The sequence below is a fragment of the Spermophilus citellus genome (genome assembly GCF_964194105.1).
Source record: "Spermophilus citellus genome assembly, chromosome: 12".
Taxonomy (NCBI): domain Eukaryota; kingdom Metazoa; phylum Chordata; class Mammalia; order Rodentia; family Sciuridae; genus Spermophilus; species Spermophilus citellus.
The window spans coordinates 114,813,793-114,838,938 of NC_138198.1; the positions used below are offsets into that span (position 1 = coordinate 114,813,793).

Below are 25,146 nucleotides of genomic sequence, written 5' to 3' on the forward strand. Positions count from 1 at the left end.
GTTTCACTAGGTTAATGGTATTTGTGGGGGAAAAAAAAAGATTTAAAAAATTGCCAGTAACTAATAATAACAAAGAGTTCCAGCTTAACTATACTTTTGCCAGCATTTGGTTATTGAAGGTGAAAACATCAAATATATTGTTTTCATATGTACTTTTCATTACCAGCAAGAGTAAATATTTAACAAATGTCATTTCTACTTTCTCCAGTTTCCCTTCCATTTGTTGATGCCACAGGAGGCAGGTCACCTAAGACAAAGCACAGATGACAGATAAATGAAGTTCTATTGCAGATCAGAGCTTATTTGGAAAACGAAAAGCTACTTATTACCTGAGATCAATGAAGAAAATAGCAAACTACTAAAATATTTCTTTATTTGAATAAGGTCAGTGTCATTTTTTAAATTCCAGCTAGCATAAAATAACAATCAGGAAAAAAAAAAAACTTGACAAAATGTTATCCAATTGAAACTGACAGTGGATAGAAAATCCTTTTAAATTTTTAAGTAATATCATAAAAGAAATATATTAAACAGGCAACATACAGATCTAAAAAGTTGCAAGAGCTGATTTTACACTAGATCTTATAAATAAAAAAATCCCCAATATAATAATTTGTTTACTATCTCCCTTTGACAAATACATGGACAGGGAAAGATAATCACATCTTAATATTCACAACTGCTTTATGTTCTTTACAAAGACCACATCTCTGCAAAGTGGCAGGGCAGGCAATCCCTTATTCAAGTAATTTCTGTTTTCCCCACGTTATCAAAAAGTACAGTTGTCTGAGATGAAACATCAGCACAATCACAACAAGAAAGCAAGGGCTTTAGCTGGCAGGCTTCAAGATGGGAGTTTCCATGGCTTGACCAGGATCTGAACATAAGCTGCCACCAAAGTACCAAGAGCTACAAGTAATAACCTGGATTTAGTTTGTAGTCACTAATGAACCAAGAATTTTAGTAAAATAAACATTAAGTAAATTTTACATATAAAAGAATCAGTGCACATTTGCTAATAATTTCATTGATAATAAAAAATATTATGCTCTCAACTCAGCATTAAGCCAACAAAAGACCTATTTTTCACTCTCCATTTTAGTGGTTCTCAACCATTAGTGTTCTCAGAATCATCTGAGATGCTTGTTGAACACTGATACTCTGAAGCCCTCCCACCCCTGAGTTTTAATACAGGTGACTTGGAATGGGGCCCTGAAATCTGTATTTTAAACAAGCACTCCATGACCCAGAATGGTCCATGGACTATACTTTAAGAAACACTAATATGCCTTTAACACATAACAGAACATTGGTTATTGTGACTTCATGGTAAAGTTTCAAGCTGAATAAAACATTCAAACAATTGGAATACAAATAAGTATATTAATTAAGGGCATCAGCCGTTATGTAATTGCATTTTTTTTAAAAGTGGCATCATAAACACAACAACTTACATTAAAAATTTTAAATAAATTTTGTTTTAATCCAAGGCACCTGTAAAATACTTGCTGGTGTGAGAGAAGTGACTAAATTCAATTATACATAATACTACAAAAATGAAAAAATTCTGGCAGTGATTGATTTTTCCATAGATCGAAACACTTTGTTAAAAAAATGAGCTACTTGATGATTTTGAGGAAAACAAATTTCAAATAATAAGATAAATGTCCTACATGAACTATTTTACTGATTTTCAAGCAAGTTAAATTAATAAGAAAAAAATTCATGCTCATTCTCTTTCATAACAACCATCTCTACTAGTATTAGGAACAATCAGAAGAATTCCCCTTGAATTCTAACCTGAAAAGTGTATACTGCATAGATCCTGTATTTCTTTAATGTTCAGGCACATGTAACCATGAGCTTTAAAAAATACTGGGCTTGGCAGCCTTTATCTCAAGAGGATTTCCCAAGTTCCACAGTCTACAACATATTCTTCTGAGGGTAATTTTTTTTTTCATGGAATATGAGTAAATTCTGTGATGATGATGTCTCCGAAACATGAATTTCAAAATGTTAACACAAAGGAGAAATGTGAGAGGAACTTTTTCAACGTTGAAGTGACCAAAGTAGAGTGAGTCGTCATTAGTTATTCTCTTTCTGTGTTCTAGGATAAACACTTACACAAGAAGCAATCCAAGACTGTTCGCACACACAGTGCTAGTTAAGTACTGCTATACTGCACAGTTCTTCAGGAAGTCTTTATAGAAATTTTAAGTTCATTAGCCCAATCTGTAAATGACATTTGAGAGGAATCTTGGGAAGGCTTGGAAGAATTCAATAGTACTATTTTATAAAACAGTATTACTCTCAATCCTATGGCAAAGGAAAGAGAATCAAATCACTTTAGGTAAAAGAGTATTTTGAAGCAAGCAAAAGTAAGTCTACACCAGGTGTGAAAACAAAAACTAAATCTGTATTTATAAAATGTCATTTACAGATGGTTTCTCTAATACCCAGAACTATGTACAAAGACTATAAAATCTCCTTCTAGTCTAACATTTCATGGTTAAGTTTACTAACAAGTGCTTTACAACATCCTTAGTTCTGGCATTAAAAGGAAGAAATCAGAAGTATTTTGCTCTATTTTTCAATTTTTGCCCTCAAAAATCTTAAAACTGCTTCTAAATCAAGCCTCCTTAATGTAAGAGTATACAAGGAGTAACAAATCCTGGGTTACACAGAGTAATGTAAACCACAGTGTAGTGTTAGGTTTTGTGAACTCAAAATATTCTTAAAACATGCAATCTGAGCTGAATTACGTTGGACAAAATGAGAGAAATAAATTCCTTAAATTAAAAATATAAGTACAAAAAATTATTTTTTTATAATATTGAATGAAGACACTCAAGAATATGGGCCATTCTGAAATGAATACATCACCAGGCAAAAATAACCATTAAAAACTATTATCAGAGGAATGTTTTCATCTAAGTGACTTTTTAGGCAAAATGCAGCTCTTAATTTTTCCCTAAAATTTCCTTTAACGGTGAGATGTAGCATTGATAATCAGAGGGAAAAACATTTCATTAAACATCTGAAGCTTATTAACCACATCATAAAGCTCTGAGACAAAACATTCTTTGATTCCAGAGGGAGCTATATTAAGATTAAAGAACTGCAAAGCCAGGTCTTAGTTTAGGAAATTCCAACCTTTAAGACTTTGGTGACAAAATACGATGGAGAGCTGTTACTTAGACCCACATTCTGGGAGGCAAGAGGACAAGTGTGTTTATGTTAAATAAATAAGCCTCTCCATATTAGAGACTTAGTGGGTTACACTCATATCCATTTTCTATTATTTCTATTTTTTATTTTCTAGTATTTATCCTCTTGTCAATATTTTATTCAGTGGCTACATTCTACTAACCAGTTCACTGAAATTTAAACAGATTTATGTACTATGAATAAATTTACATGTGGTTATCTTTAAGGTTTATTCTTACCGAAAAAAAATCAATGTTTAAACAATGTTTTATTTTATATAAAATTTAATAATTTAGACTATGAAGTAATTTAAATACTTAAAAGTCCCTCAAAAAGACATTTTGTACATACATACATGATGTACACACATGAAAATGGTGGTCAAAAGAATTTTTTGGCAGCTGCTTCTTGCTGAGTCCTACAAAAAAAAAAAAAAAGAAAAAAGAGAAAAAAACTGAAAGAAGTTCTTCACATTAAACTTTGGAAAGAAACAGGATTGCTTAAAATATCAATGCCTTTGAAATATAAAATACATTAAGATAAGCATATATTCTATGTATGTACTCCAAATGTGAACTGAAATAGACTAGAAATAATATTTGCTTTGTATCTGAAAGTTGCATTATGGGTATATAAAGCTTCATATAGTATTTCAAATTAAACACAGAAAATAATTATGTCAAATTTCACGGAGACTCACCTATACATGATGTAACCAATGAACAGCAGTGTCTGTACAATTACAAATACGATGAAGTGAACTGTCGATAAACATGATGGAAATGGTGGTAGTTCTGGGCATTTTGATCTTTCATTGGACGGCTATAATTATAATTAGTCAAATTAGTAGCTTGGAAAAAGACATACATGAAACTTTATAAAACTCGTGGTTTATTATACAAACAAGTATTTTGATTAATTCTTCCCTAGAAATATCTTCTATCACTTCAACTTTTCCTTTTTTTTTTTTTAATTTAAAAATGAAAAAAATTTTAAGAGTAGTTGACATGAGATGGTTTCTACCTTATCACACTGCCTTCTGGCTCTTGTCTTCACTAAGGATGATGATGATTTTGAAAGTTTTAGAGATGAGAAGTAATACAAACCACATTCCCCTGAACACTTTCAGTGTACACTTGCTACACTAGTGTGTTTAGCCCACCCTTCACTTTCAAAAGTGTTTCAGCTCAGAAAATAAATGGCACAGTTATCCTGCTAATAAACTACAAACATAATAGCTCTTACTTACCATCATTCTCTCCAATCTCACAGCATTCAATATTACTCACTACTGTTCTAAAAAACATTTCTCTTCCTATTTCCATATGTATTGTTCTTGATATAGTTACATCTACCCAGCACAGTTCTTCAGGACATATATATTACCCAAACCATCCTTGGCCTTAGCCATGGATCAGAGAAGATACTAAAATGGTAATCAGAGGATATTTTCATTGAATGATAATGTAAATCCTACATATAAAACTTAACAAAGAAATCAAAATATATAGAAATTTGAAAGACATGGACCAATTCTACCCTGAATAATAAAAATAAACTCCAGCTAGCTGGGCATGATGGGATGATCACAGGTTGGAGGCCAGTCTAAGCAACTTAGTGAGACCTGTCTCAAAATAAAATTAATTAAAAGGGTTGGGAATTTAGCTCAGTGGTATAGCCCCAGTACCCCCCCCCCCAAAAAAAGGTATTAACACTAACTAATGTTAAAATATTTTCAGCAGAGTAAAAGTAGACCATGCATTCTTCCTTTTCTAAGGAAGTCTATAACAGTTACAGAAAAAGAAACAAAGTTACCACATTTCGCTGTACTAAGTTGTCTATGTCCCTCTTCACTATGTGCAGGTGCTCCTTGATGTCCATGAAGTGCTGTGTGGTCTCATAGACTCCTCCTGCAGAACTGGGGTGCTGTATCCCACTGACCAGTCTGACAGTTTCACTCATGGAATTCCTGAAACAGAAAATCTCTTTATATAATGAAATCACTATAAAGATGATTGACTTTTTCAGTCACAGATTTCAAATGGTTATACTTTTTGAAGCTTAATAATCAGATCACATACACATACACACACACAAAAAAAGGGTAAAGAAAGTATTTAAACTCAGAATTGTCTTCAAAACTAGAAAATGATTTATAAAACTACAGCTTAATACTACGGCTTTATTCTTCACTAAAGGCCACCTAAAAATAATACATAGAGAGTACTACCAAATAGTCTATATTAAAACCAGCAACGTGGGCTGGGGTTGTAGCTCCATGGTGGAATGCTGCCTAGCACACGCGAGGCACTGAGTTTGATCTTCAGCACCACATAAACATAAATAAATAAAATAAAGGTTAAATTCTGAATAATATAATGGATATTAATTACTCTTAATAAATTGCAAGAAATCTTTCCAGTGTTTTCAATGTTTTATAGCAAAGGATTAAGTAGACCTAAACTCTGCAAATCCTATGCATTCTAAAGTTTTTCAGGACTGCCCTTGATCAGGTCATCTCTGTAAGCACCTGGAATATGCTCCCCAATAAAGAGTTATTTTTCTGGGGTGTTGGGCCTGGCCAGTTTATGCAAACTCTGATTTATGAGAATTCTGTTTTTGTTTGCCTACAGTCATAAAGAAAGTGATGACAGAGTGTTTTCGGTCAGCTACATGGGTGCTCCATTTATAATGACTGATCTCTAATAAAACATCCTAGATGCCAAGGCTTGGGTAAGCTTCCCTAGATGGCAGCACTTGGCACATATTGTTCGTCACACATTGCCGTTGGGAAAATTAAGTATAGAAGATCCTTGACTTTCGAAATTTACAGTCTGACAAACCCCTTATAAAACAAAAAATAGAAGTTAAAAGTGCATTTAGTACAACTAAGCAACAGCACATCATTGCTTAGCAACCCAGCCCACTATAGAGTACTGGTTATTTACCCTCATGACTACATGGGCTGATAGGGTCTGTGGTTAGATGCTACTGTCTAGTATTGCAACTAAGTATTATCCCACACATTGTTAGCCTGGAAAAAGATCAAACTTGAAAATTTGAAGTGCAATTTCTATTGTATGTGTATCACTTTTGTATAATGGTAAAACTGAAAAATTTAAATTGGGGACCATCTGTACCATCTGTGAGAACACTAGCAGAGGACAACCAGAAGCTGGAGCCTCTTTCTCCTGGACTCAACTCTCTGCACCATTTTTCTTTGCTATTTTGCTTAATACCTTTTTGTTGTATTAAACTATAACCATGAGTATAACAGTTTTTCTGAGTTCTGCGAATACTTCTGGTAAATCTTAGAATCCTAGGGGACTCTGTAACCCCAAACACAAATCCAACTAGTGTTTTCTCCTTGCAGTTCTACCAGATGGCTCCTATACAAACTAGTGCTTCAACCAGAAGCCAACCAAAGAAGAATCTATTTGTTCCAAATATAAAGGAAAAACTGGTTGGTATGCTGAGATGGTGTGATATTCTCCAACATGATATTATTTTGAAGGGTAATTCTGACTTCATGCAACATTTTGTCTTAACATACTGACTTCAGAATATAATTTAATGCAAGATGTGATTCCACTATTCATACGTAAAATAAGGAGTTCTACCAGTGAGTATGCCCTTTCAATATGAATCTGTAAGCATGATAGTAAGAAATAACAAACATTTTTCTTTAAAAATTGCAGAAATATAGCAGGCTTTTTATTAATAAGGAAATAAATTTACCTGAAAATATCATTATTTTACCTACTAAGCACTTAAAAAGGTATATATTAACACTTATATTACAAATTATCTTCAAGTCTGGAAATTTCTTTTGTGAGGTAAATAAAATACAACTGGCAACTGTTGAAGCTGACTGATGGATACACAGATAGATATTCATTGTACTATTCTATTTCTGTGGATGTTCGAAAGTGGCCACAAAATCTAAAACTCAAGTGTCTCTATAATGTTTGCTATTTATTGCTCAGATTTTATCTCCCACTATTCCTTTTTACCTGTCTTGGCTCTAGCCATTCCTTGAAAAATATCCTTTCCCTTTAAGCCTCTGGATGTTCTTTCTGGTAAAACCCCTCCACTACAGGTTACCTTTCCTCTATATTCTCCCCTGGTTCCTTCCCTAACAAACACAGTCAATCGTCCCACATGGAGTCTTTCCTACTTTGGATCTGCACAGATGGATCAGCATAAGCCCCCTGAGAATGAGTTTTATGTCTCTGATTTCCTACCAGTGTCTGCAATTATGGTTCAATTTGGACGAATAAATACAAAGTTATCCCACTCAATTCCTAGAATAAAATTTAATTTAAAAAGAAGAGCTCTACTAGAAGAAAGCAAAAAGAAGAGACTCAAATCTCAGAATTAATTAGAAATAGCATAGTTATGTCAGACTAAATGTTAAGTTTTAAAAAACTGTATTTGACTTAAAGAAGCAATGAAGACTTTAAAACTAGCTATAAAATATCTCAAGTGCTTTCTGAATCAATGTCATATATTGATTAAAATTTATTTCCATGGCACAAGTGCTCAAGAAAATTCATGAGGCTAAGCTTTTCCATTAAAACACCAATTAAAGATTATATTTTAATACACTTGAAATACTTACCAAGACTAAAACCTCCCATGTAATATAAATTTCTTACATAACTCCATTTAAGAATATTGCTTCCCAGAAGTACGAACTTGCTTACATAGAAATGTCTTTTAATATACAAAAATTGAGTCTCTTAATGTTCTCTAATTCAATCATTCATTTGTTTGCCTATGATTCTGCTAACATTTATTTGGTACATGTTATGAGCCAGGCAATTTTTAGGGAAATAAACTGTGTGAGAAAAATGTAATTCCTGCCCTGCTGAGCCAACAGTCTTGCAGGAGAGCAATGTCTTAGAAAAAAATAGAGCTCTGCAAATAAAGATGTGTTGAACTTTCCTGGGCACCTAGAGCAGAGTATTAAAGAATGAGGAGGGGTCTATGAGGCAGAATTGTCGTGAAAGGGGGCATACTTCGTTTAGGGAATAGATCAAGTGAAAAGAGGATAGAAACCCAGAGAAAACATCTTTTAAGAGATGTTGGAAAGAAGAACAACACGTGAAGAAAACTAAGTGGAAGCAGAGAGGCCAAAGAGTGAGCAGTATGCTAGAAATCTTGAAAGGAAAAAGTTTTGAGATGAAGAAGTGGGAAAAGGTTCAATGCTACAGAAAGAAGGCTGAACTACATGCTTTCTAAGACCTCTACAGAAAAAAAAAATTATGACTTTATGGGAACATGAAAATCCTTTATAAAGACACAAATCTTCCTTTCCATTAAAGACAAATATTTCCTATCTCTTCACATTTTTCCTGAACCTTAATTCCAGAGAAAAAGCTCTACAGGACCAATTCAAAATTTGAGCTCAGTTTTGGTTAATTTATTGCATGCATGACATTTGGTCTCCACTAGTAAGTGGGAGTTTGTAAGGACTATCAAATATCCTAAAAAATTCCTAACCACTACTTAAACTTTAAGGTGCTCTAATACTACTGCTAAATGAAACAAACAAAGCACAAGGGTTTCTAGAGTATGAAGACTTAAGAAAATACACATGTGCAAAAGAAAAACAGGAAGAACAAACCAGAAACTAATATAATTGCTTATCAACAGAGATACTGGGAAAAGGTTTGAAAGAAAGGGAGAAAGGACTGAGGAGAGATAGCAGGGAAGAAAGAGAAAGTAATATTTCCTTGGAAGGATATATCCCTGGGCGGGGAGGGGGTCTGAATAAGTCATTAGTTTAACTGATTGTATTTTATCCATGTTAATTTCCTGGTTATGACAATTATACTGTGGTAATATAAGATGTCAACATTAGGGGAAGATGGGTAAAAGATTTTTATGGAAATTTTCTGTACTATTTTTGCAGCATTTGAAGTCTAAAACAGATGAAAATAAAAAAATTCAAATGTTATGTTACATGATCAAGTTCATTTTCAAAAGAACTCTATTCATTTAGCTAAACTATCTGAATAGCTCAACTATTCAGTTGGTAGTCATGAGTTCACGATATTAAAAAATTTTTAAGTACCAAAAAACAGAATTAAAGAAATACAAATTTTCAGTTATAAGTTGAGTGGTTTTCATCTTTAGATGTCAGGAACATCACCTTCTGTTTAATCCAGTTTAATTTCCTAATCCTAAATAATATACCTTGACATTCTTGTTTGTCAAGGATTATACTGGTCAGGATAGTGCTCTAAAGCATTAGCTTATGGAAACGTGAAACTCTGGCTTATTTTCTCTGCTCAAGGAATTGAGAAATGTTAATCGTCTGCATAAGTAAATCATTCTCATCAGAAACTTATCATTCAACACTCTGATCTTTGTCTAGTCTCTCTTAGGGTACAAGATAAGAATGAAAAAAGAGGCTGTTACACATTATTTCCTTTAAAATGTTTTCATGCCATAAAAAAAAGAATACCTGCATCCAATTAATTTATATTATAGTCCTACAATGCTAAACATGCTCATTCCCTAGTATTTCTCATAGAATTGCTATATGTCACATTCCATATTCTTTTAATATTTTCTACATACAAGCACACACCTGACTCTGTCAAGTTAGCTTTTCTAAAGACATTAAGGATTTTTTTCTAGGTTAAAACTATTAAAAATTTAGATGTTTATAGTTTCTAAATATCAAAAATTCTTTTTTTAATTATTTAAAACTGATATAATTTCATACTGCTAAATTTCTGTTTTTTTTCCATATTTTATTATGTATTGTCATTGTGTAATGCACATAATTACATAATGATACATAATGGTGAGATTTGTGGTTATATATTCATACATGCACACAATACAACAATATAATTTGGCCAATATAATTTCGAAGTACTTCCCCTTTCCTTCCTGTCCTCCCTCCCTTTGGTCCCTTTCCTCTATTTTACTGATTTCCCATTGATTTTATTGAGATTCCCCCACTTTTCTTTTCCTTTTTCCTCTCTAGCTTCCAAAATTTTTACTAATTTATATCACAGCATTTCTTGGATAGAGGTGAAATAATTTTGATGATGTGAAAACAAACATATATTAGGTGTTAAAAAACAACAATAAACAAACAAAGCAAAAGTAAAAAAAAAAAGTCTATGAACATAATGCCTAAACATGCATTCTATTATGAATCTGAGTCTTCTTTTTCATGAAAAGAAAAGAAATTCTTTTACTTCTTTTCTTTTTTTCACATCTTCATAGATGTATTTTGTATAACGATGAGGGTCTCCTTCCACCATCCATGTAATTCCCCTTCTCCCTCCCTTTCCCTCTCACCCCTCTTCCCTATCTAGAGGTAATCTTCCCATGCTCTTCCTCCCTACCCCATTTTGAGTCACCCCCCTTATATCAGAGAAGACATTCAGCATTTCTTTTTTTGGGATTGGCTAAGTTCACTTAGCATAATCTGCTCTAATGCTATCCATTTCCCTGCAAATGCCATGATCTTATCATTTTTTATTGTGGAGTAATATTCCATGTGCATAAATGCCACATTTTTTTTTTATCCATTCATCCATTGAAGGGCATCTAGGTTGGCTCCACAGTTTAGCTATTGTGAATTGTGCTGCTATAAACATTGATGTGGTTGTGTCCTTGTAGTATGCTGTTTTTAGGTCCTTTGGGTATAGTCTGAGAAGAGGAATAGCTGGGTCAAATGGTGGTTCCATTCCCAGCTTTCTAAGGAATCTCTATACTGCTTTCCAAATTGGCTGTACCATTAAAAATTCTTATGTTTATAGTCCCCTATTTATAAAATGAATCAAGAATGTGATTGATTCCTCATAATAACACAGTGCATGTATGCATAACCTTCACTAGGATAAAGATACCACTTAACACTGAAACACGACTTTGACGCACTTACTTCATTTCATTTACTTGTCTCAGAATCTCATGCTGAGTTTTCACAACAGTATCCAATTCTTGCTGAGTGATCTGGAAGAAAAAAAGATGGTCAGCTAGCTCAATAATCCTCATTTTATAGCCTTTCTTTTCTACTCTAATCCAAGAGAGTCAAATAAGTCATATTTGCATGTTCCGAAAGCTCACCTGCCCATGCTGCCCTGGGATCCCTGATCCTCTCTTAGAGATTTCCTCTGTCAGGGAAGAGACATATCTTCTCTGTTCATCAAGAATCATATCTAATTGTCGGTTCAGCTGCTTAATTTCAAGATGAATACGATTCTGTCCTTCAAAGATTTGTCTTAGCTCACGATCTCCCACACTCTCAAATATTTCATCCGCTGCAAAGTAATTATGAATCAAAATTAGAATCACCTATATATACTTATATATATAGGTGATTACTAAAATACTGTAACCAAACAAAGGGTAAACAGACACCAAAATTAAAACATTTCCAACATAGTAGTATAATCTTCCAAAGAGAAAAATGTGTAAATATTTAATTATGACTCTTACTATTTGTTTTTTGCCATTTCTAGTGGCTGAACATTTATAAATTCCATTTAAATTTGTCATTTAAAAGTAATTTTTTCTTTCATATATATTGTATAATTTTGTCCGTTTGAATAGGCAGAACTAATGTAGGGTGACAGAAATCAAAATGGTGATGGGCTCTGTGGAGAGGGATTTTGATGTGAAGGAGGCACCAGGGAGCTTTCCAAAGTGAAAAAAATATACTGGGTGATAGTTAAGTAGGTGGAAACATTTTTCAAAATTCACCAACTACACTTTTCACATACTTAAAAGAAAGACATTTATGCTTCATTTTTATCTTCTTCAAGTCTGGATGACACTGGTGATCATTACACTACACAGTGTTAAATGTTTGCCACAGGCTTTAAGTACAGCAGTGACTGTTTATGTGCACAGGGAAAACCAGGTAATAAAAACCAGTCTTAACATTATATTTTTGACATTATTAATTTAATAAGCAAGATCTGAATTACATTGGCTTAGAATAGTACTTTATTTATTTATTTATTTATTAGTTTTTGTTGGACATAACATCTTTATTTTATTTTTATGTGGTACTGAGGATCGAACCCAGTGCCCCGCACATGCCAGGCAGGCGCACTACCGCTTGAGCCCTAGTACTTTAAAATACTAAATATTCAAGTCCAAGATTCTATTAGTAGTAAGGAGAGAAGTGGATTAGATATCATTTCACATTATTCTGACAATAGTTTTGATAGTTTTTAAGTATTACCTCTATGCTAAAAAGGTAAACATAGTACTACTAAAAGGAGAGACATAAACCTTGGATGATTTCATTTAGCAAATACCTGCTGAGCCTCACCAGCACAGTAATGTTCTGGGTTACTTTTTAGGTTTAGAGAACATAATAAGTGTAATCCCTGCCCCATGGAGCTCAAGCACTAGTGGTGTAGGATTCATCTATACAACTGTGGCATTCATTACTGACACTTTACTAAGATAAGGTCTCACTTTTAAGGTCTTTCAACTCTTGAGGACTGAAGATTTGCTCATAAATTGTTTCCAAAAAATTACTTAGAGCTTGCTAGGTCAGAGAGCAGGGGGTGAGATAGGAAACACATGGAATCATGCATCCAATTTACAGCCACCATGGATGTCAGCTTTGCCACCACTCACCAGGCTGTCCCTGAAGGTCAGGGTGATCCTTCTGGAATTCCTCTTTTTTTTTGTCCAATTCTTGTTGAAAGTGCTCAAATTCCTCCTGATACTTTTCTTTCTCTTTTTCTGAAATTTCTTTATCTGGTGTAGGCTTTATTGGAGTTTAAGAATAAATCATAAAAAAGATAAGAGAACCCGTGAGACATTTCAATATATGTTCTTTTTCTTATGTTCACTATTCTACCACCAGCTGAAAGGTTAACATAAAATGGTTATTCCTTTTAATTGAAAAAAAAAACTTTACTCTTGCTACTAATATTAACAACAAAAATAACAATAACCACTACTACTTGCTCTAAGTATACTGTCTCTTTTAATCCTTACATCATGAAGTGGCCAGGACAAACATCTGTTCTGCCAATAAAAATATTATATACTAGGGAGGTTAAGTAACTTGTACATGACCATACAGCAGGAAGGTCAGTCTTCCCAAGTTTTCAGCCATGAGGCATAACCATTGAAAATTGAAAATACACTTTGAAAAACAAATATATGTACTCACTGGCTCCTTTCCAGGCTCAGTCAATTGGAAAGTCAGAAAAGAAAGAACATCATGGTCATCTACAAATTAAAAAAAAAAAAAAATTCCATAATATATTATTTTTATAGCTGTGAATTTATATTTATTGCTTTTAAAATAATGATAAATAAGCTGTAATTTGATAAAGGCAATGGTTCTCTGTGACCTTAAGGGCAAAAATTCATCTGAAAGATTTACATTAAAAGTAATCCAAATTCACTTTCTTAAACCCTAAATCACAACATTTAACAACTTTAACATATAACAGATGCTTAACAAATGTCTAATAAGGAATAAACAATAAACAAATAGACAAAATCCTGTTAATATATTTCTTATACCTAACTGTCTCTGAGTCTATTTCATCACATGTATTGGTTATTGCCTTTCATATTTATTTTACTCACATGGAAGCCACAAATAACTTTATGTTTTATCTAAAATCACATAAAAGCAAATTAATGTCAAGCTGTTTAAGCTGAAAGCAGAGACTCAGCAGGTTGTCCTGGTTAGTTACATCCACAGAGTAGAACAATTATCTACAGTGTGCAGCAGTCTTCATGCTTTCTACCACTCATGGAAATCGAGAGATGCAGGCACATTCAATCCAGAAAACTGTGATTCTTCACAGTACACTGAGAAACTTGAACAGAAATCATGTGGTCTAAAAGGACAGGGATCAGACCTTCTTGGGCTAACCATTATAGGCCATGTGATCTTCAGAACCTTTCACATAAGATTTAACAAATTCATCTAAAAATAGGAAAAATGTGGTCTCTCTTTCCGCCCTCCCTGGGTTGCAGAGAACGATCCACACATTTGAAAAGTATTTAAAACTACAATGTGCCATATAAACACAAAATTGGGTTAATGTGGAGTAACTTCATTTATTACCACACAAGAGAAAAAATGATCACTGAATCTTGGTATAAAGTTTGGTCCCCAAATAAAATTTCCTCAGATTGCCAAATTCACTTATATATGATGTGACAACACTTAGGGTCCTAAAACATATGACAATTAACCTTTTATAGCTTCAAATTTAAATATGTTTCCTTTGCTGTAAAACAGTACCCAAACTAATGCTGTAAGTTGGATACCTGTATGCATCCCTAGCCAACTGTATACTTATAAAACAATGAGAGCTGTCCCAACAGAGCCAAAGACGCACAGTAGACTATGGGAAGGCTTCAAATAGTCTTAAAAGGTAACATGCAAACAAGTTTACATATCTCCAACATATATTATTACCTATAAAACTCAATTCACTAACTTTCAATATTAAAAAGATAGCATGTTTTACCTGCAAGACCTCCCGTTGCAGCAGATATTCCAAAATACCCTTGTGGAGGGATCACCATATTTTCTACTTTGGCGCAAAATTCATAATCATTTCTATTTGGTGTAAAGCCATTATTGATCATTACCTAGAAAGACATACTACAGCTATAGCTTTTACAATGGACAGTGTAAAATGATCTACAGTTAGTCAATTTGTTCAACTTTGCTTCCTTCAAGGCCCTGGGTTCAATCTACAACATCATAAATAAATAAACAAACAAACAAACAAATTAATTAATTAAAAATAAATAAAAATTTGCTTCCTTTCACTATTATAAAGGGTAATTTTAAATAACCTCACTTACTTAATATTATCATATAATAAGATATTCCATTTGTTTTTTACCCACTGTGTCAAATGTTTAAAATGTGAAAATTTTGATAATTTTTCATTCAAATTTTCTAAAATGAAATATGGCTCACTTGCTCTTTAAAAAATTATTCTCTTTGTATGGTTTACTCAGAAGAGAGATCATATTTGTTCTGAAACCCCAGTGACAGAGCTAAAACCAAATAGGTTAAGTGTGCAAGTTAACTACACTTCATAGAGAATTAAATAAATTGCTTCAACAAGTAGTGAGCTCTTCTTTATTATGTAAGTGAAGTAATTGGGCTGTTTTAGGTTAGCAGAAACAGCAAAAGTAACAGAAGTCTCTAAAAGGACATCCAAGCTTCTTCTCAGTAGGATGTATATTTGAAGTAACGACCCTAAATTTCTTAAGAGAATCTTGGAATTCTCAGAAAGCATAGGGATCCAGTAGACACATGAACACTCTGCCCATCAACCCAGTCAAGTTGTGGTTTCACCTCTTCATTCCTAACAACCCCATCACTAGCCCTACCCCAAAAGATAGCCACTGAAATTGGAGTGGCCACAAAAGGAGTAGGTCCATGGCATGGACCAAGGGCACCTGTATCACAACTTCTAGAGTCAAAAGTTTTGTCACAGACAATTAAGGTTAAATCACACAGGTGAAATGTTATAGAACTCTGTCCAAGTTTTCAGAAAAAGAATAAAATACCCATCAATAGAAAAGGTTATTCTCTATGTAATGTAATATAAAAATATGTAGACTAAAAACTAGTTAAAATTAATTTTAAAGAACACTGGCCATATAGTTAACTAATATTAATATTTGTTTCTTTTTATTAGAAATAATCCTGTTTGAGTTTATATCATTTGCAACTTGTCTTTATTGTCTTGTTCTTATTTTTTTTTTAAGGGTATAACATATTCATTGTACTATGAGTTAGGAGGACCATCAGGACTGGGATTGTAAAGCCCACGTACTAAGTGTTCATAATTAATGCCAGAACACACACTTCATGCTTGCAATATCTTTTTCTTTTCCCTCCAATGTCAAAAACAACTGGGACAAGCTGAGGTGCAAATACTAACTTAAACATTTCTCGAGTACCTAACATGGGCACAATAATAATGATTTTGAGAATCATAGGATAAAATGCCTGCCTGCAGTTATAACCATATTGGTAAGAAAAGATATAACATAGAGTTAACTAGCAATTCAAGACAGCACATTTCATCAAAGACCAAAAAAAGCACTAAAAAAAATAATAATAAAATAAAACTTTAAGAGTTTAGGGGAAATATATCATTATAAGCTGATGTTTGGGAAATCTGTGGAAAAGGGATCTGAGGCAGCATGTTCAAAGCTGAGTATGGTCAGTCAAGTACAGAGAAAAGGAGAGAACATCACTGGAAGGAACAACAGGCTGAGCAAACGCTCACAGGCTAGACCCAATAAGCTGCATTAGGAGTCTAGCATGTCCAGCATGTTCTGCAGCATGTAACTTCAAACACCAGCCTACAGTTATCTGTAGATATTAGGCAACAAAGAATTCCAGGGCCAAATAAGTCTGCAGAATGTGAAGCTTATTAAGGTTTATTTATTTATCCTTTCTTTATGAAGGAATTTTAAATATGCTAATACATATACCAAAACCCAATCTCATCTTACTAGGAAATTTTGGGGGGAAGTAGTACACTCTGCAGGAACTGCTGGTGGGCCCGTATAGATTGTGTAGAATAAAATCATGCAGACAGCCTCTCTGAGATCTTAAGTGAGCATCTACTCACCATGTGAATATCTGCTGTCTGAGCTTTATCCATATGAAGGTAAGTGTGACTTAGTGATGACCCTAATGAAACTGTACAGGATGAATAGTAATTATAGTGAAACCTATGTCCAGCCTAATACCCTGGACATATCCTCTATAATGAGATCTCTAACAGCTTGGAATTCAACATCAAGCCAATATAGTTTTCCAAAGGGCTGGGAGTGTGGTTCAATGGCAGAGCACTTGCCTAGCATCCATGAAACCCTGGGTTCAATTCCACATACCTGTAGAGCTAATTTTCAGTGTTTCATACATAGGAGTTTAAGGCTAGCTCATGATTTAGGAAAAGGAAAAGTTCACAAAAGATACGATAACATCTTTAAAAAGCAAAGTTTACAATGCATTGATGATCTTAGTTATCAGAACTGCCCGTTGGATATAGCCATCTATGTTTTATGCTAAATTCAATTTATCTATAATTAAACCATGTACCAACCCTCTCATTTCCATTTTTCCCCAAACACAAACAAAGATAACTGCTACTTTGCTAGGAAATGGTACCAATTAGTTGTCTAATGGGCAGACATTCAGGAACTATCTTTCACTCTACAACTCTATTTGTACCTCAACCCCTGGCAAACTGAACTAAGTTAGTCCTACAGTCTCCACCTGCTCCTCATCTCTCCTCTGCCTTCTCTTTGGCACCACCTTGGTGCAGACCACAAGTGGAGTCTTGCATTTAAGATGGAGCTGGGTTTACATAAGAGTTCTCCAAGTTATTCAGTATGATAATATTGAAATTATTCAAAATCTCCTATATTCAATTTCATTTAAGATGGAGATGCATATGCCACAGGGCTATTTAAAAAACTGCACATAAGGTACAAAGCACAGGCCTGGAACTTTTCAGAGTCAAGTAGTCAAAACTGGCTTATCCTTTAAGAACACTAGGACCTAAGTCATCTTTCAAAATTGTAAATCTGATCATTTCATCTTCTGCTTAAAACTGAACTTTCTTAAAAGTTCTTTACAGGATAAACTACAGGACACCCTGTGCAAGGCGTATAACTGCCAAACTTTCAAACTTGCTTCCCCCAGGTGTCCTCTATAAGTCAAAGCAAACTCTGTCTCAAATATTTCAATTTCTCTCAAGGCCCTATGACTGCTTTCTGTGCCTAGAAGACACACACACCCTACCCCAAACTTCCCGCTCCTGCTTTAAAATGTAGCTTAATTCTGAGAAGCTATTTTTGACCTTCCCCACTCCCACATCAGAGTTACAGAATTTCACTCCTACAATTCCTCAATGGTGGTGCATTGTAGTCTTTGTTACATAGCATGCTAATGCTACATGTGTCTCCAGCATTAGTCTATAAGCTTTCTGGGGAGAATGACCTTTGTCTTACTCCTACTTCCCAAAGACTAGCATATATACATATAACATGTCACATAGAGCATGGTGCTCAAATGCCTACTGACCAAATGGAAACCTGCTGGCAAGTTCTTAAATAGATGCCTACATATACCAAGCTCTGTCTGTTCTCTTAGAGTAACACTGATCAGCACATAAACAATATCCACATTTAAGTCCATTTAATTTCAATCAATTCAAAAAGAAATCAAGAAGAAAAGTCATACTAGAACATTATTCATTTGATTACTACGACTTACTGTCAGAGTTTTCTGGTAATATACAATCTTCGCCCTAACAGGATAGGGTTTATTGCGAAAGTCCCTCTGACAACTTGCTAGGGCTTGCGTGGCACCATCACTAGAGTGTGAGAGAAAGGAAAAAAAGAAACTTAGAAAGCTTTTCAATATTTAAAAATTCAGGAAGATTAAAATAATATCAAGTTATGATAAAATCTTAGGATACTTATTTCAACTTTTTATTTATTTAGAGGATACAAAGGTGGCACAAATTTTTTCCTGCCAGAATTTGAGTGACATGAGAACCAATGTTATTATGTGCTGACAGCAAGGAGAGATATACCATTCTGTATGAGGCTAGGACAGAGGACCTCTACCATAGGGCAGAATCCAAATTCCTTATAGAGCTTTTAAAAATGCAGATCCATAGACTCCACCAGAAATGAACTAAAGTAGAATAGAAAGGACAATGCCCAGGTACCTTTACTTTAGATAGCTCCAGAGAGAGCGGTGATGAACTACCAGGGTTGAAAATCACTAAGGCAGGAAATAGCAAACTACAGCAAGGATAAGTAATGTTTCTTGCAGTTCACTGACTAACTAAGAGGTAATTCCTGTATAACAAATATGTGAAAATAAAAAACGTACATTCCTAGTTCACATACATTATAAATACACTGAACACTCAGATCCTTTGTAACCCACAATATTTAGAATGAATAAAGTGGCATAAATTGTGTATTCATTAGTTTGGTTAAGGCTCAACTTTAGTTTTAAAATTAATAAAGCTGAAAAAGTAAGACTAGTGAAAGCCAGGAAGTTTCTATAAACCTTCAAAAATATTGTATAATATAATTTTAGGTTAAATAAATATATATTTTAAGTTTAACATATGATGTGGTTCATAGAAACAATTTTAACCCATTTGGTTTCATTGTTCCAGATGTGGAACACCTATAAGCACATAAATATTATATAATTATATTATATGCAATATAATTATGTAATAATTATAACTATATTATATAATTATAATAATTTCAATTATATAATGTATATAAACTCTAGATTATGATTCCAACCTATTTTAATGTACCTATGTCAATTTCATTAAGATATTCAGATGTGAAAACTTGGGACTAATGGGTTGGGACACAGTCAAATTAAAATAAGATCCATTCACTAAGTTACAAAATGACATTGTAAGAAAAAGAATAATCTTAATTGCAAAGTATTCAGGATATGAAACAATATTTTTCATGCAATTTCTGAAGAGAAGCTAAAATGAGAAACATTGTAAGATCATACACTTACTTTTGATGGTCATAATGGATTTGTCCATTGTTGCCTACGATAACTATAGCAGGATTATTTTTCTAAAAATAAAAAGAATGCATTTGTTTTAAAGGCCTTAATAAAAAAAATTCTAGATCATTCTTATACTATGAAGTCTCTTATATCTCTAAAATTCTAGAACTCAAAATTTTAAAATAATATGGCCTTGGCATTCAAGGAATTATTAAAGTTCTTTGAATTGCTAATAGGGATCACTGAAAGTCAGGGAAGAAAAAAACCAGCTAAAGGGAATGTCATTAATCTTAAGGCTACTGCTAAACCACAGTTAATGTTTACAATATGTAAGTACATTTTGTTCTTAACTGTTTGAGGAGAGATCTGGTCTGATCAAAAAGAGAGATTGACATGAAAAGATGTTACATGAGCTAGCAATAAGTCATGCACATGAACACTGTGATGAGAGCAAACTTTCAAAAGTCTTCTAAACACAACTGGTTTCCCTGCCTACATTTAATGTTTCAGGCTTATCCAGCAATATTATTAAGCACATTACAGGGGTGGTGGGGAAGGCAGTCACTGCAAAGTTCTAAGGCTCCATTATGACCTCCATCTGGTTTATGAAAAATTGTATCTGTATAGCTCAGTTGCTAAATTCTCAGTTGCTAAATTAAAACTAATTACCATATTTAAAATATCACCTGCCAAGTTTGCCACAATTAAACTCATGAGTGTCAAATAAGGTATATTTCTCATAATCTAACTTTGCTAGCAGATATAACAAAGTCTGTAACTGCTTTTAAAATAAATATACCTTTCCATCATTGTCAAAAGAATCAAAAAATATTCCAACGCCATTCCACATATCAGCTGATCCAAACACAGGGCCCTCCAAGCCTTGATTTTCTGTATACCAAACTGCCTGAAAATACATAATAGGGAACCATTAGGTCAGTGGTGTGTACATTTATATTAATTTTCTAAGTAACAGAAATGATCTTACTAGGCCATCGGCTCCAATTCGACCTCTTCCAGTCACTCGAAATGTCACCTCCAATTCCCAGTTCTCAAAGGCTGCTTTTGTCTTTGTCCACACTGACCCTCTTTGGCTTTTTAAAGATGGTGCTATTCGAATTTGATCTGAACTTGCAATAGCATCTACAGCAGAAACAAGGGAAGAAAAGCTTTAAATTATAATTAGATAAAATTCAACACATCATCACCAAACTACTACATATTTAAAAAACTAATTTTAACTTAGTAAGCTGAGCAATAATTTTATTAAGAAATAATTTCATATTAACAGTTTCAACTTTGAAACTTTAGGCCTAATGCCTCTTTTATCTTTGGAACACTGAAGTATCTCTGTAAAAGTAAAAATAAAATAAAATAAACCTATAACAATACATTTAATATTCCACACAAGAGGAAGGAAATTATGACTTAAAAAGCAAACTACCTATTTGATTCTCATAATATTTTTTAAATACCTCAAAAATCTGCAAATATTTTTTTAAAAAATTGTGCAACATATTTATTTATTGGTTTACAAATGTTAAAAGTCTTAAACATTTTGAAAAGAACATACCACTAGGAATCAAAAGACTTGTTCCTAGTCTCAGTACAGCTGGGACTTTGAACAAATAAATTCTCTTACTCTCTTGGGCTCACCATATGTTCACCTGTAAAATGAAGGGGCTGAGCTTGATCACTTCCATAAACATCCTAAAAGTTATATGCAAAATATTCTGCATATATGCATTTTTCAAGGAAGAAAGTCAACTAAATTTCAATTCAGTAAGCCATTCTTCAGCTTTGGTAGATTCTGAGAGAAAATGGTGATCCCCAAAGTAGTGGTTTGCACTTCCAATCTGAGCTGAAGTGCTAGCTCCGCCACTAACTAGCAGGTTAATCTTAGGTAAGTTATTTCATCTCTCTAACAACCTCAGAGGCATATAAGGGGTTATAAAAGTGCACATAGAGGCATACCTTGGAGATACTGCCGATTTGGTTCCAAACCACTGCAATAAAGCAGTTTTTACACTTTTTTTTTTTTTGGTTCCCAGTGTCAATATAAAAGTTATATTGACAGTACACTCTAGTCTATTAGATATATGAGAGCATAATATCTAAAAAAGTACATACCTTAATTAAAAAGTAACATTATTAAAAAAGCTAATGATCATCTAAGCTGTTTAAAAAAAATGGAGCCAACAGACTTGCTGGAAATAGGACTGTCACATATCTTTGTTTTGTAAAAAAACACAATATATGCAAAATGCAATAAAATGAGGTATGCTTATACGTATTTCAATCCTCCCATTCTTGAATTAGATAATTATTAAAGCATGATTAGGCCTAAAATTTGAAAAGTTCTGCATAACCTTTCAGATATTAAACTATTATTTATGCTAGGAAATAAAACTATAATATCACTTTATAGGTAGGAAAAACTGAAAAAAAAGTAAAGTTGAAATGCTTCAGTATGATCACTCACTTTTGTCATTATCATTTTCAAACACTGAATGGTTGAGAGGAAGGCACCAGAAAGAGTACTGGACAGATAATCAGAACACCTAGATTTGAGTTCAATTCTATAGAAACCAGCTATGTAACCTTTTCCAAGAAACTTTACCTTTCTGAATATCAGTTTTTCCATATGTAAAACAGATAACACCTGTCTTATCTACTAAGGAGCAAATCGGAAAAATGAAGGTGAAAAGAGATTTGAGAGCTATAGTTACAAAGTATCATTTTTTTTTGCCCTTATGGACCCATGTGTACCAGCAGTACAAAAGGACATTAGAACTAAGAAAGACAAACATGATAGATTTTATCTTAATTTAGGGCTAAACATCAAGGGCTTTGTTTAAATTATATCCTAAAATCTCTCTACTTTTTGTCTTACATAATGGATTGCAGGGCCAAATGAAAATGGGGAGGGGGGAATGAATAATGGCAGAAAGAGAACAATAAGACTATAAAAATTAGAGTAGTGGTGCAAGCAAGGGACATCCATAGCAGTAACTCCCAGAGTCAGTACACAGATTAAGTCACGGTTAAAATACTAATCTCTTTATTTCAAATATAGTCTAGACAAACAATTTAAATGCATTAAGGTACATTATCCTGAATTTTTGCATCACACCAGATTAATAGATTATGGCTCTATAAAGAAAGTCAAAGTAACTAACTTTGGTAGTTGATTAACATTCCTAATTTGCGGATATGGGAGAGAGAGAGAGAAAAGCAGGCAGATAATGGAGAGGCGCAAAAGTGAAAAAGTATGAACAAATCCATTACTACTGAAAAATTAATCATCATTCCTATCCTCCCTAAAACACTGAAAGCAAAAGATCCAAAACCTTGTGTTTAGTATAATCTGCATCATCTTTGTGTATCAACAATGATGTTATCTTGATAACAATTGCCCACCATTATCCTTTTTCCCAGTGGGCTCATAATGTATAACTGCTGAGTTAACAACATAATTGCACTCGGATTCAAACACTTGATGACTTGGTCATTAAATCAAATTGAAATTTATACCATATAATTACATATTAATTTGCAGGTAATGGCCCTTCCCAAAAGAGTGCTTTCTATTTAGTACTTACTTTCTAGAAATGAAACATTTTATTTCAAGCACTGGATAATCTAGAAGGATGTATACAAGCCTTATATAAATGATTGCTTAATCACACATACAGATGGAATTCAAACTGCCAGAGTTTTCGTGTCATCAAAAGGCATTGGCCACTTGTTTTAAAGGGTGTATCTGATGGTCACTGAACAGAGGTTATGACATGCCAAGTGGTAGGACTGATTCCTTAGTCAGCAGTGACACATCAGCACTAGAACCTGCAGATATGCTCTAACAAGACTCTCTTATCGATAAGAGAGCCAAAACAAGGTGAATAAAACTTGAAGCAGAACTTCTATTGGTTTTTTCCTTAAAAGGAGAAGATATAATGCTATTCTTAGCCAGGTTCAGAAATAATCAATACAAAAAAATCTTCTACTACATAATAAAGCATAAGTGTGACTATAAAGTTACATAATGCAAAGATCAAAGACCACACCAAAGTCAGTAAGAGAGGCAAAGGTGTAGGTCTAACAGCTTAATAACGTCTTCTGACGTGCAAAAACTTAAAAATTACTTTAAAATCAATCTTTGTGTTCTCTGGAGTCTTCAAATAGCATTGAGTACAAACCTGAGCATTAACCATTGCTAACAACACTGGAGAAAAGTAAGCAGGAGAAAGGAGGCTGATGAAACAGGTCTCAGGTTGGATGGCTGTGGGTGGGGAACGTGTCCCCCAGAGACGTGGCATCAGGGTGAAACGTGACACCCAAAAGTGAGTTTGAGGGCTGGGATGTGGAAGGAAGTAACAAAACACTTCTAGATCAAACGGATAGTACCGAGGAGATCAAAGAAGTCATGAGGTGGATAAGAGTGGACAGAATGCTGAGAAGGCTCTCAGAGGCTGGCGGGGGAACTTGCAGGCCAGAGGAACCTGGGGTTGCAGAGAGGTTCCCCACCACAGCGCATACGGTGTGCAACAGCTGGAAAGGGACCCTCACCACACCAGGGTATCCGCGCAGAGAAGGTGAAAGGAGGAGGCGGAAGGCGGAGAGGGGACCCGGGCCTCCCGCCCCCTTCCCGGGCTTACTCCCCGCGTGGGCCCAGAAGGGCACGGTCCCATCGCTCTGCACCAGGTGCGGCCCCTTGAAGCTGTATTTGTACTCGAAACGGCGATGTGGCATCACAGCCGGCGTGTCCGCAGCACCGGCGGCCGCGGGGTCGCCTCCCATGCCGTCGCCCCGGACGAAGCGACTGAGTGACAGCAGCAGGGCGCAGAGAAGCGGCAAGGCTCTGGCCTGGGGACCCCTTAGCCTGGATCCCGCCATCTTGGATTCTGGGACGCAGAGGCCGGCGGGAGAGGGAGGGGCGCGGGAGGCTGCAATGGCCAACAGGGCGCTCGCTGATTGGCGGAGCCTGGGAGACCCGTAGGGCAAGGGGTGAGCTCCGCCCCCGGCCACCCCTATCCACAAGGCCTCCCGGCCCGGAGCATCAGTGGGCGGGGATAAGGGGGCGGGCCCTGGGAGTGGGCGGGGCCTGGAGGCAGCTAGGTCCGCGAGACTAATTTTCCCTGCCAGCCACGTCGGATGCGGGCGGAGCTGAAGGATGCCTGCCTGCAGGAGGCTTTCTCCCGCTGCTTAAATTATCTCAGGGTGGCCTCAGCCTATGATAAACCGGTATTGGAAGAAAGGCTCGTTTTTGATGCGACTCGATTATTCAGTGGCTGGATTCCATTTTGTGAACTTCCCAGAGACAAGTCGTACTTGAAAGACTACTAATGGTCCCAGACTCTGAGAACAGTTCAAAA

The 25,146-nt window shown here is 34.8% G+C and overlaps 1 protein-coding gene across 2 annotated transcripts; it reads right to left on the reverse strand.

Annotated features, from left to right (window-relative positions):
• Positions 1-351: 351 nt before the first annotated feature.
• LMAN1 (lectin, mannose binding 1) lies at positions 352-24,703 on the reverse strand. 2 transcript variants are annotated; one of them, XM_081263408.1, is made up of 14 exons: positions 24,430-24,703; positions 20,760-20,914; positions 20,571-20,678; positions 19,778-19,839; positions 18,485-18,584; positions 14,697-14,820; positions 13,376-13,434; positions 12,832-12,964; positions 11,305-11,498; positions 11,120-11,190; positions 5,023-5,176; positions 3,908-4,029; positions 3,563-3,625; positions 352-2,316 (listed from the first exon to the last, which is right to left on the reverse strand). In XM_081263408.1, exons 1-13 carry the CDS (start codon positions 24,665-24,667, stop codon positions 3,589-3,591), a joined length of 1,557 nt encoding a protein of 518 aa, XP_081119534.1. In that variant the 5' UTR covers positions 24,668-24,703; the 3' UTR covers positions 352-2,316; positions 3,563-3,588. The 2 variants fall into 2 exon arrangements, with proteins under 2 accessions (XP_081119534.1, XP_081119533.1); XM_081263407.1 differs by lacking the exon at positions 352-2,316 and having other exon boundaries at positions 3,474-3,625; positions 24,430-24,702.
• Positions 24,704-25,146: the final 443 nt, after the last annotated feature.

Coding starts and splice junctions, on each gene's coding strand:
- LMAN1 (XM_081263408.1), bottom strand. CDS start 24,667: ATGGCGGGATCCAGGCTAAGGGGTCCCCAGGCCAGAGCCTTGCCGCTT. Junction 19,840..20,570: donor CTTTTGACAATGATGGAAAG/GTATATTTATTT, acceptor TTTTATTTTTAG/AAAAATAATCCTGCTATAGT. Junction 3,626..3,907: donor ATTGGTTACATCATGTATAG/GTGAGTCTCCGT, acceptor TTTTTTTTGTAG/GACTCAGCAAGAAGCAGCTG.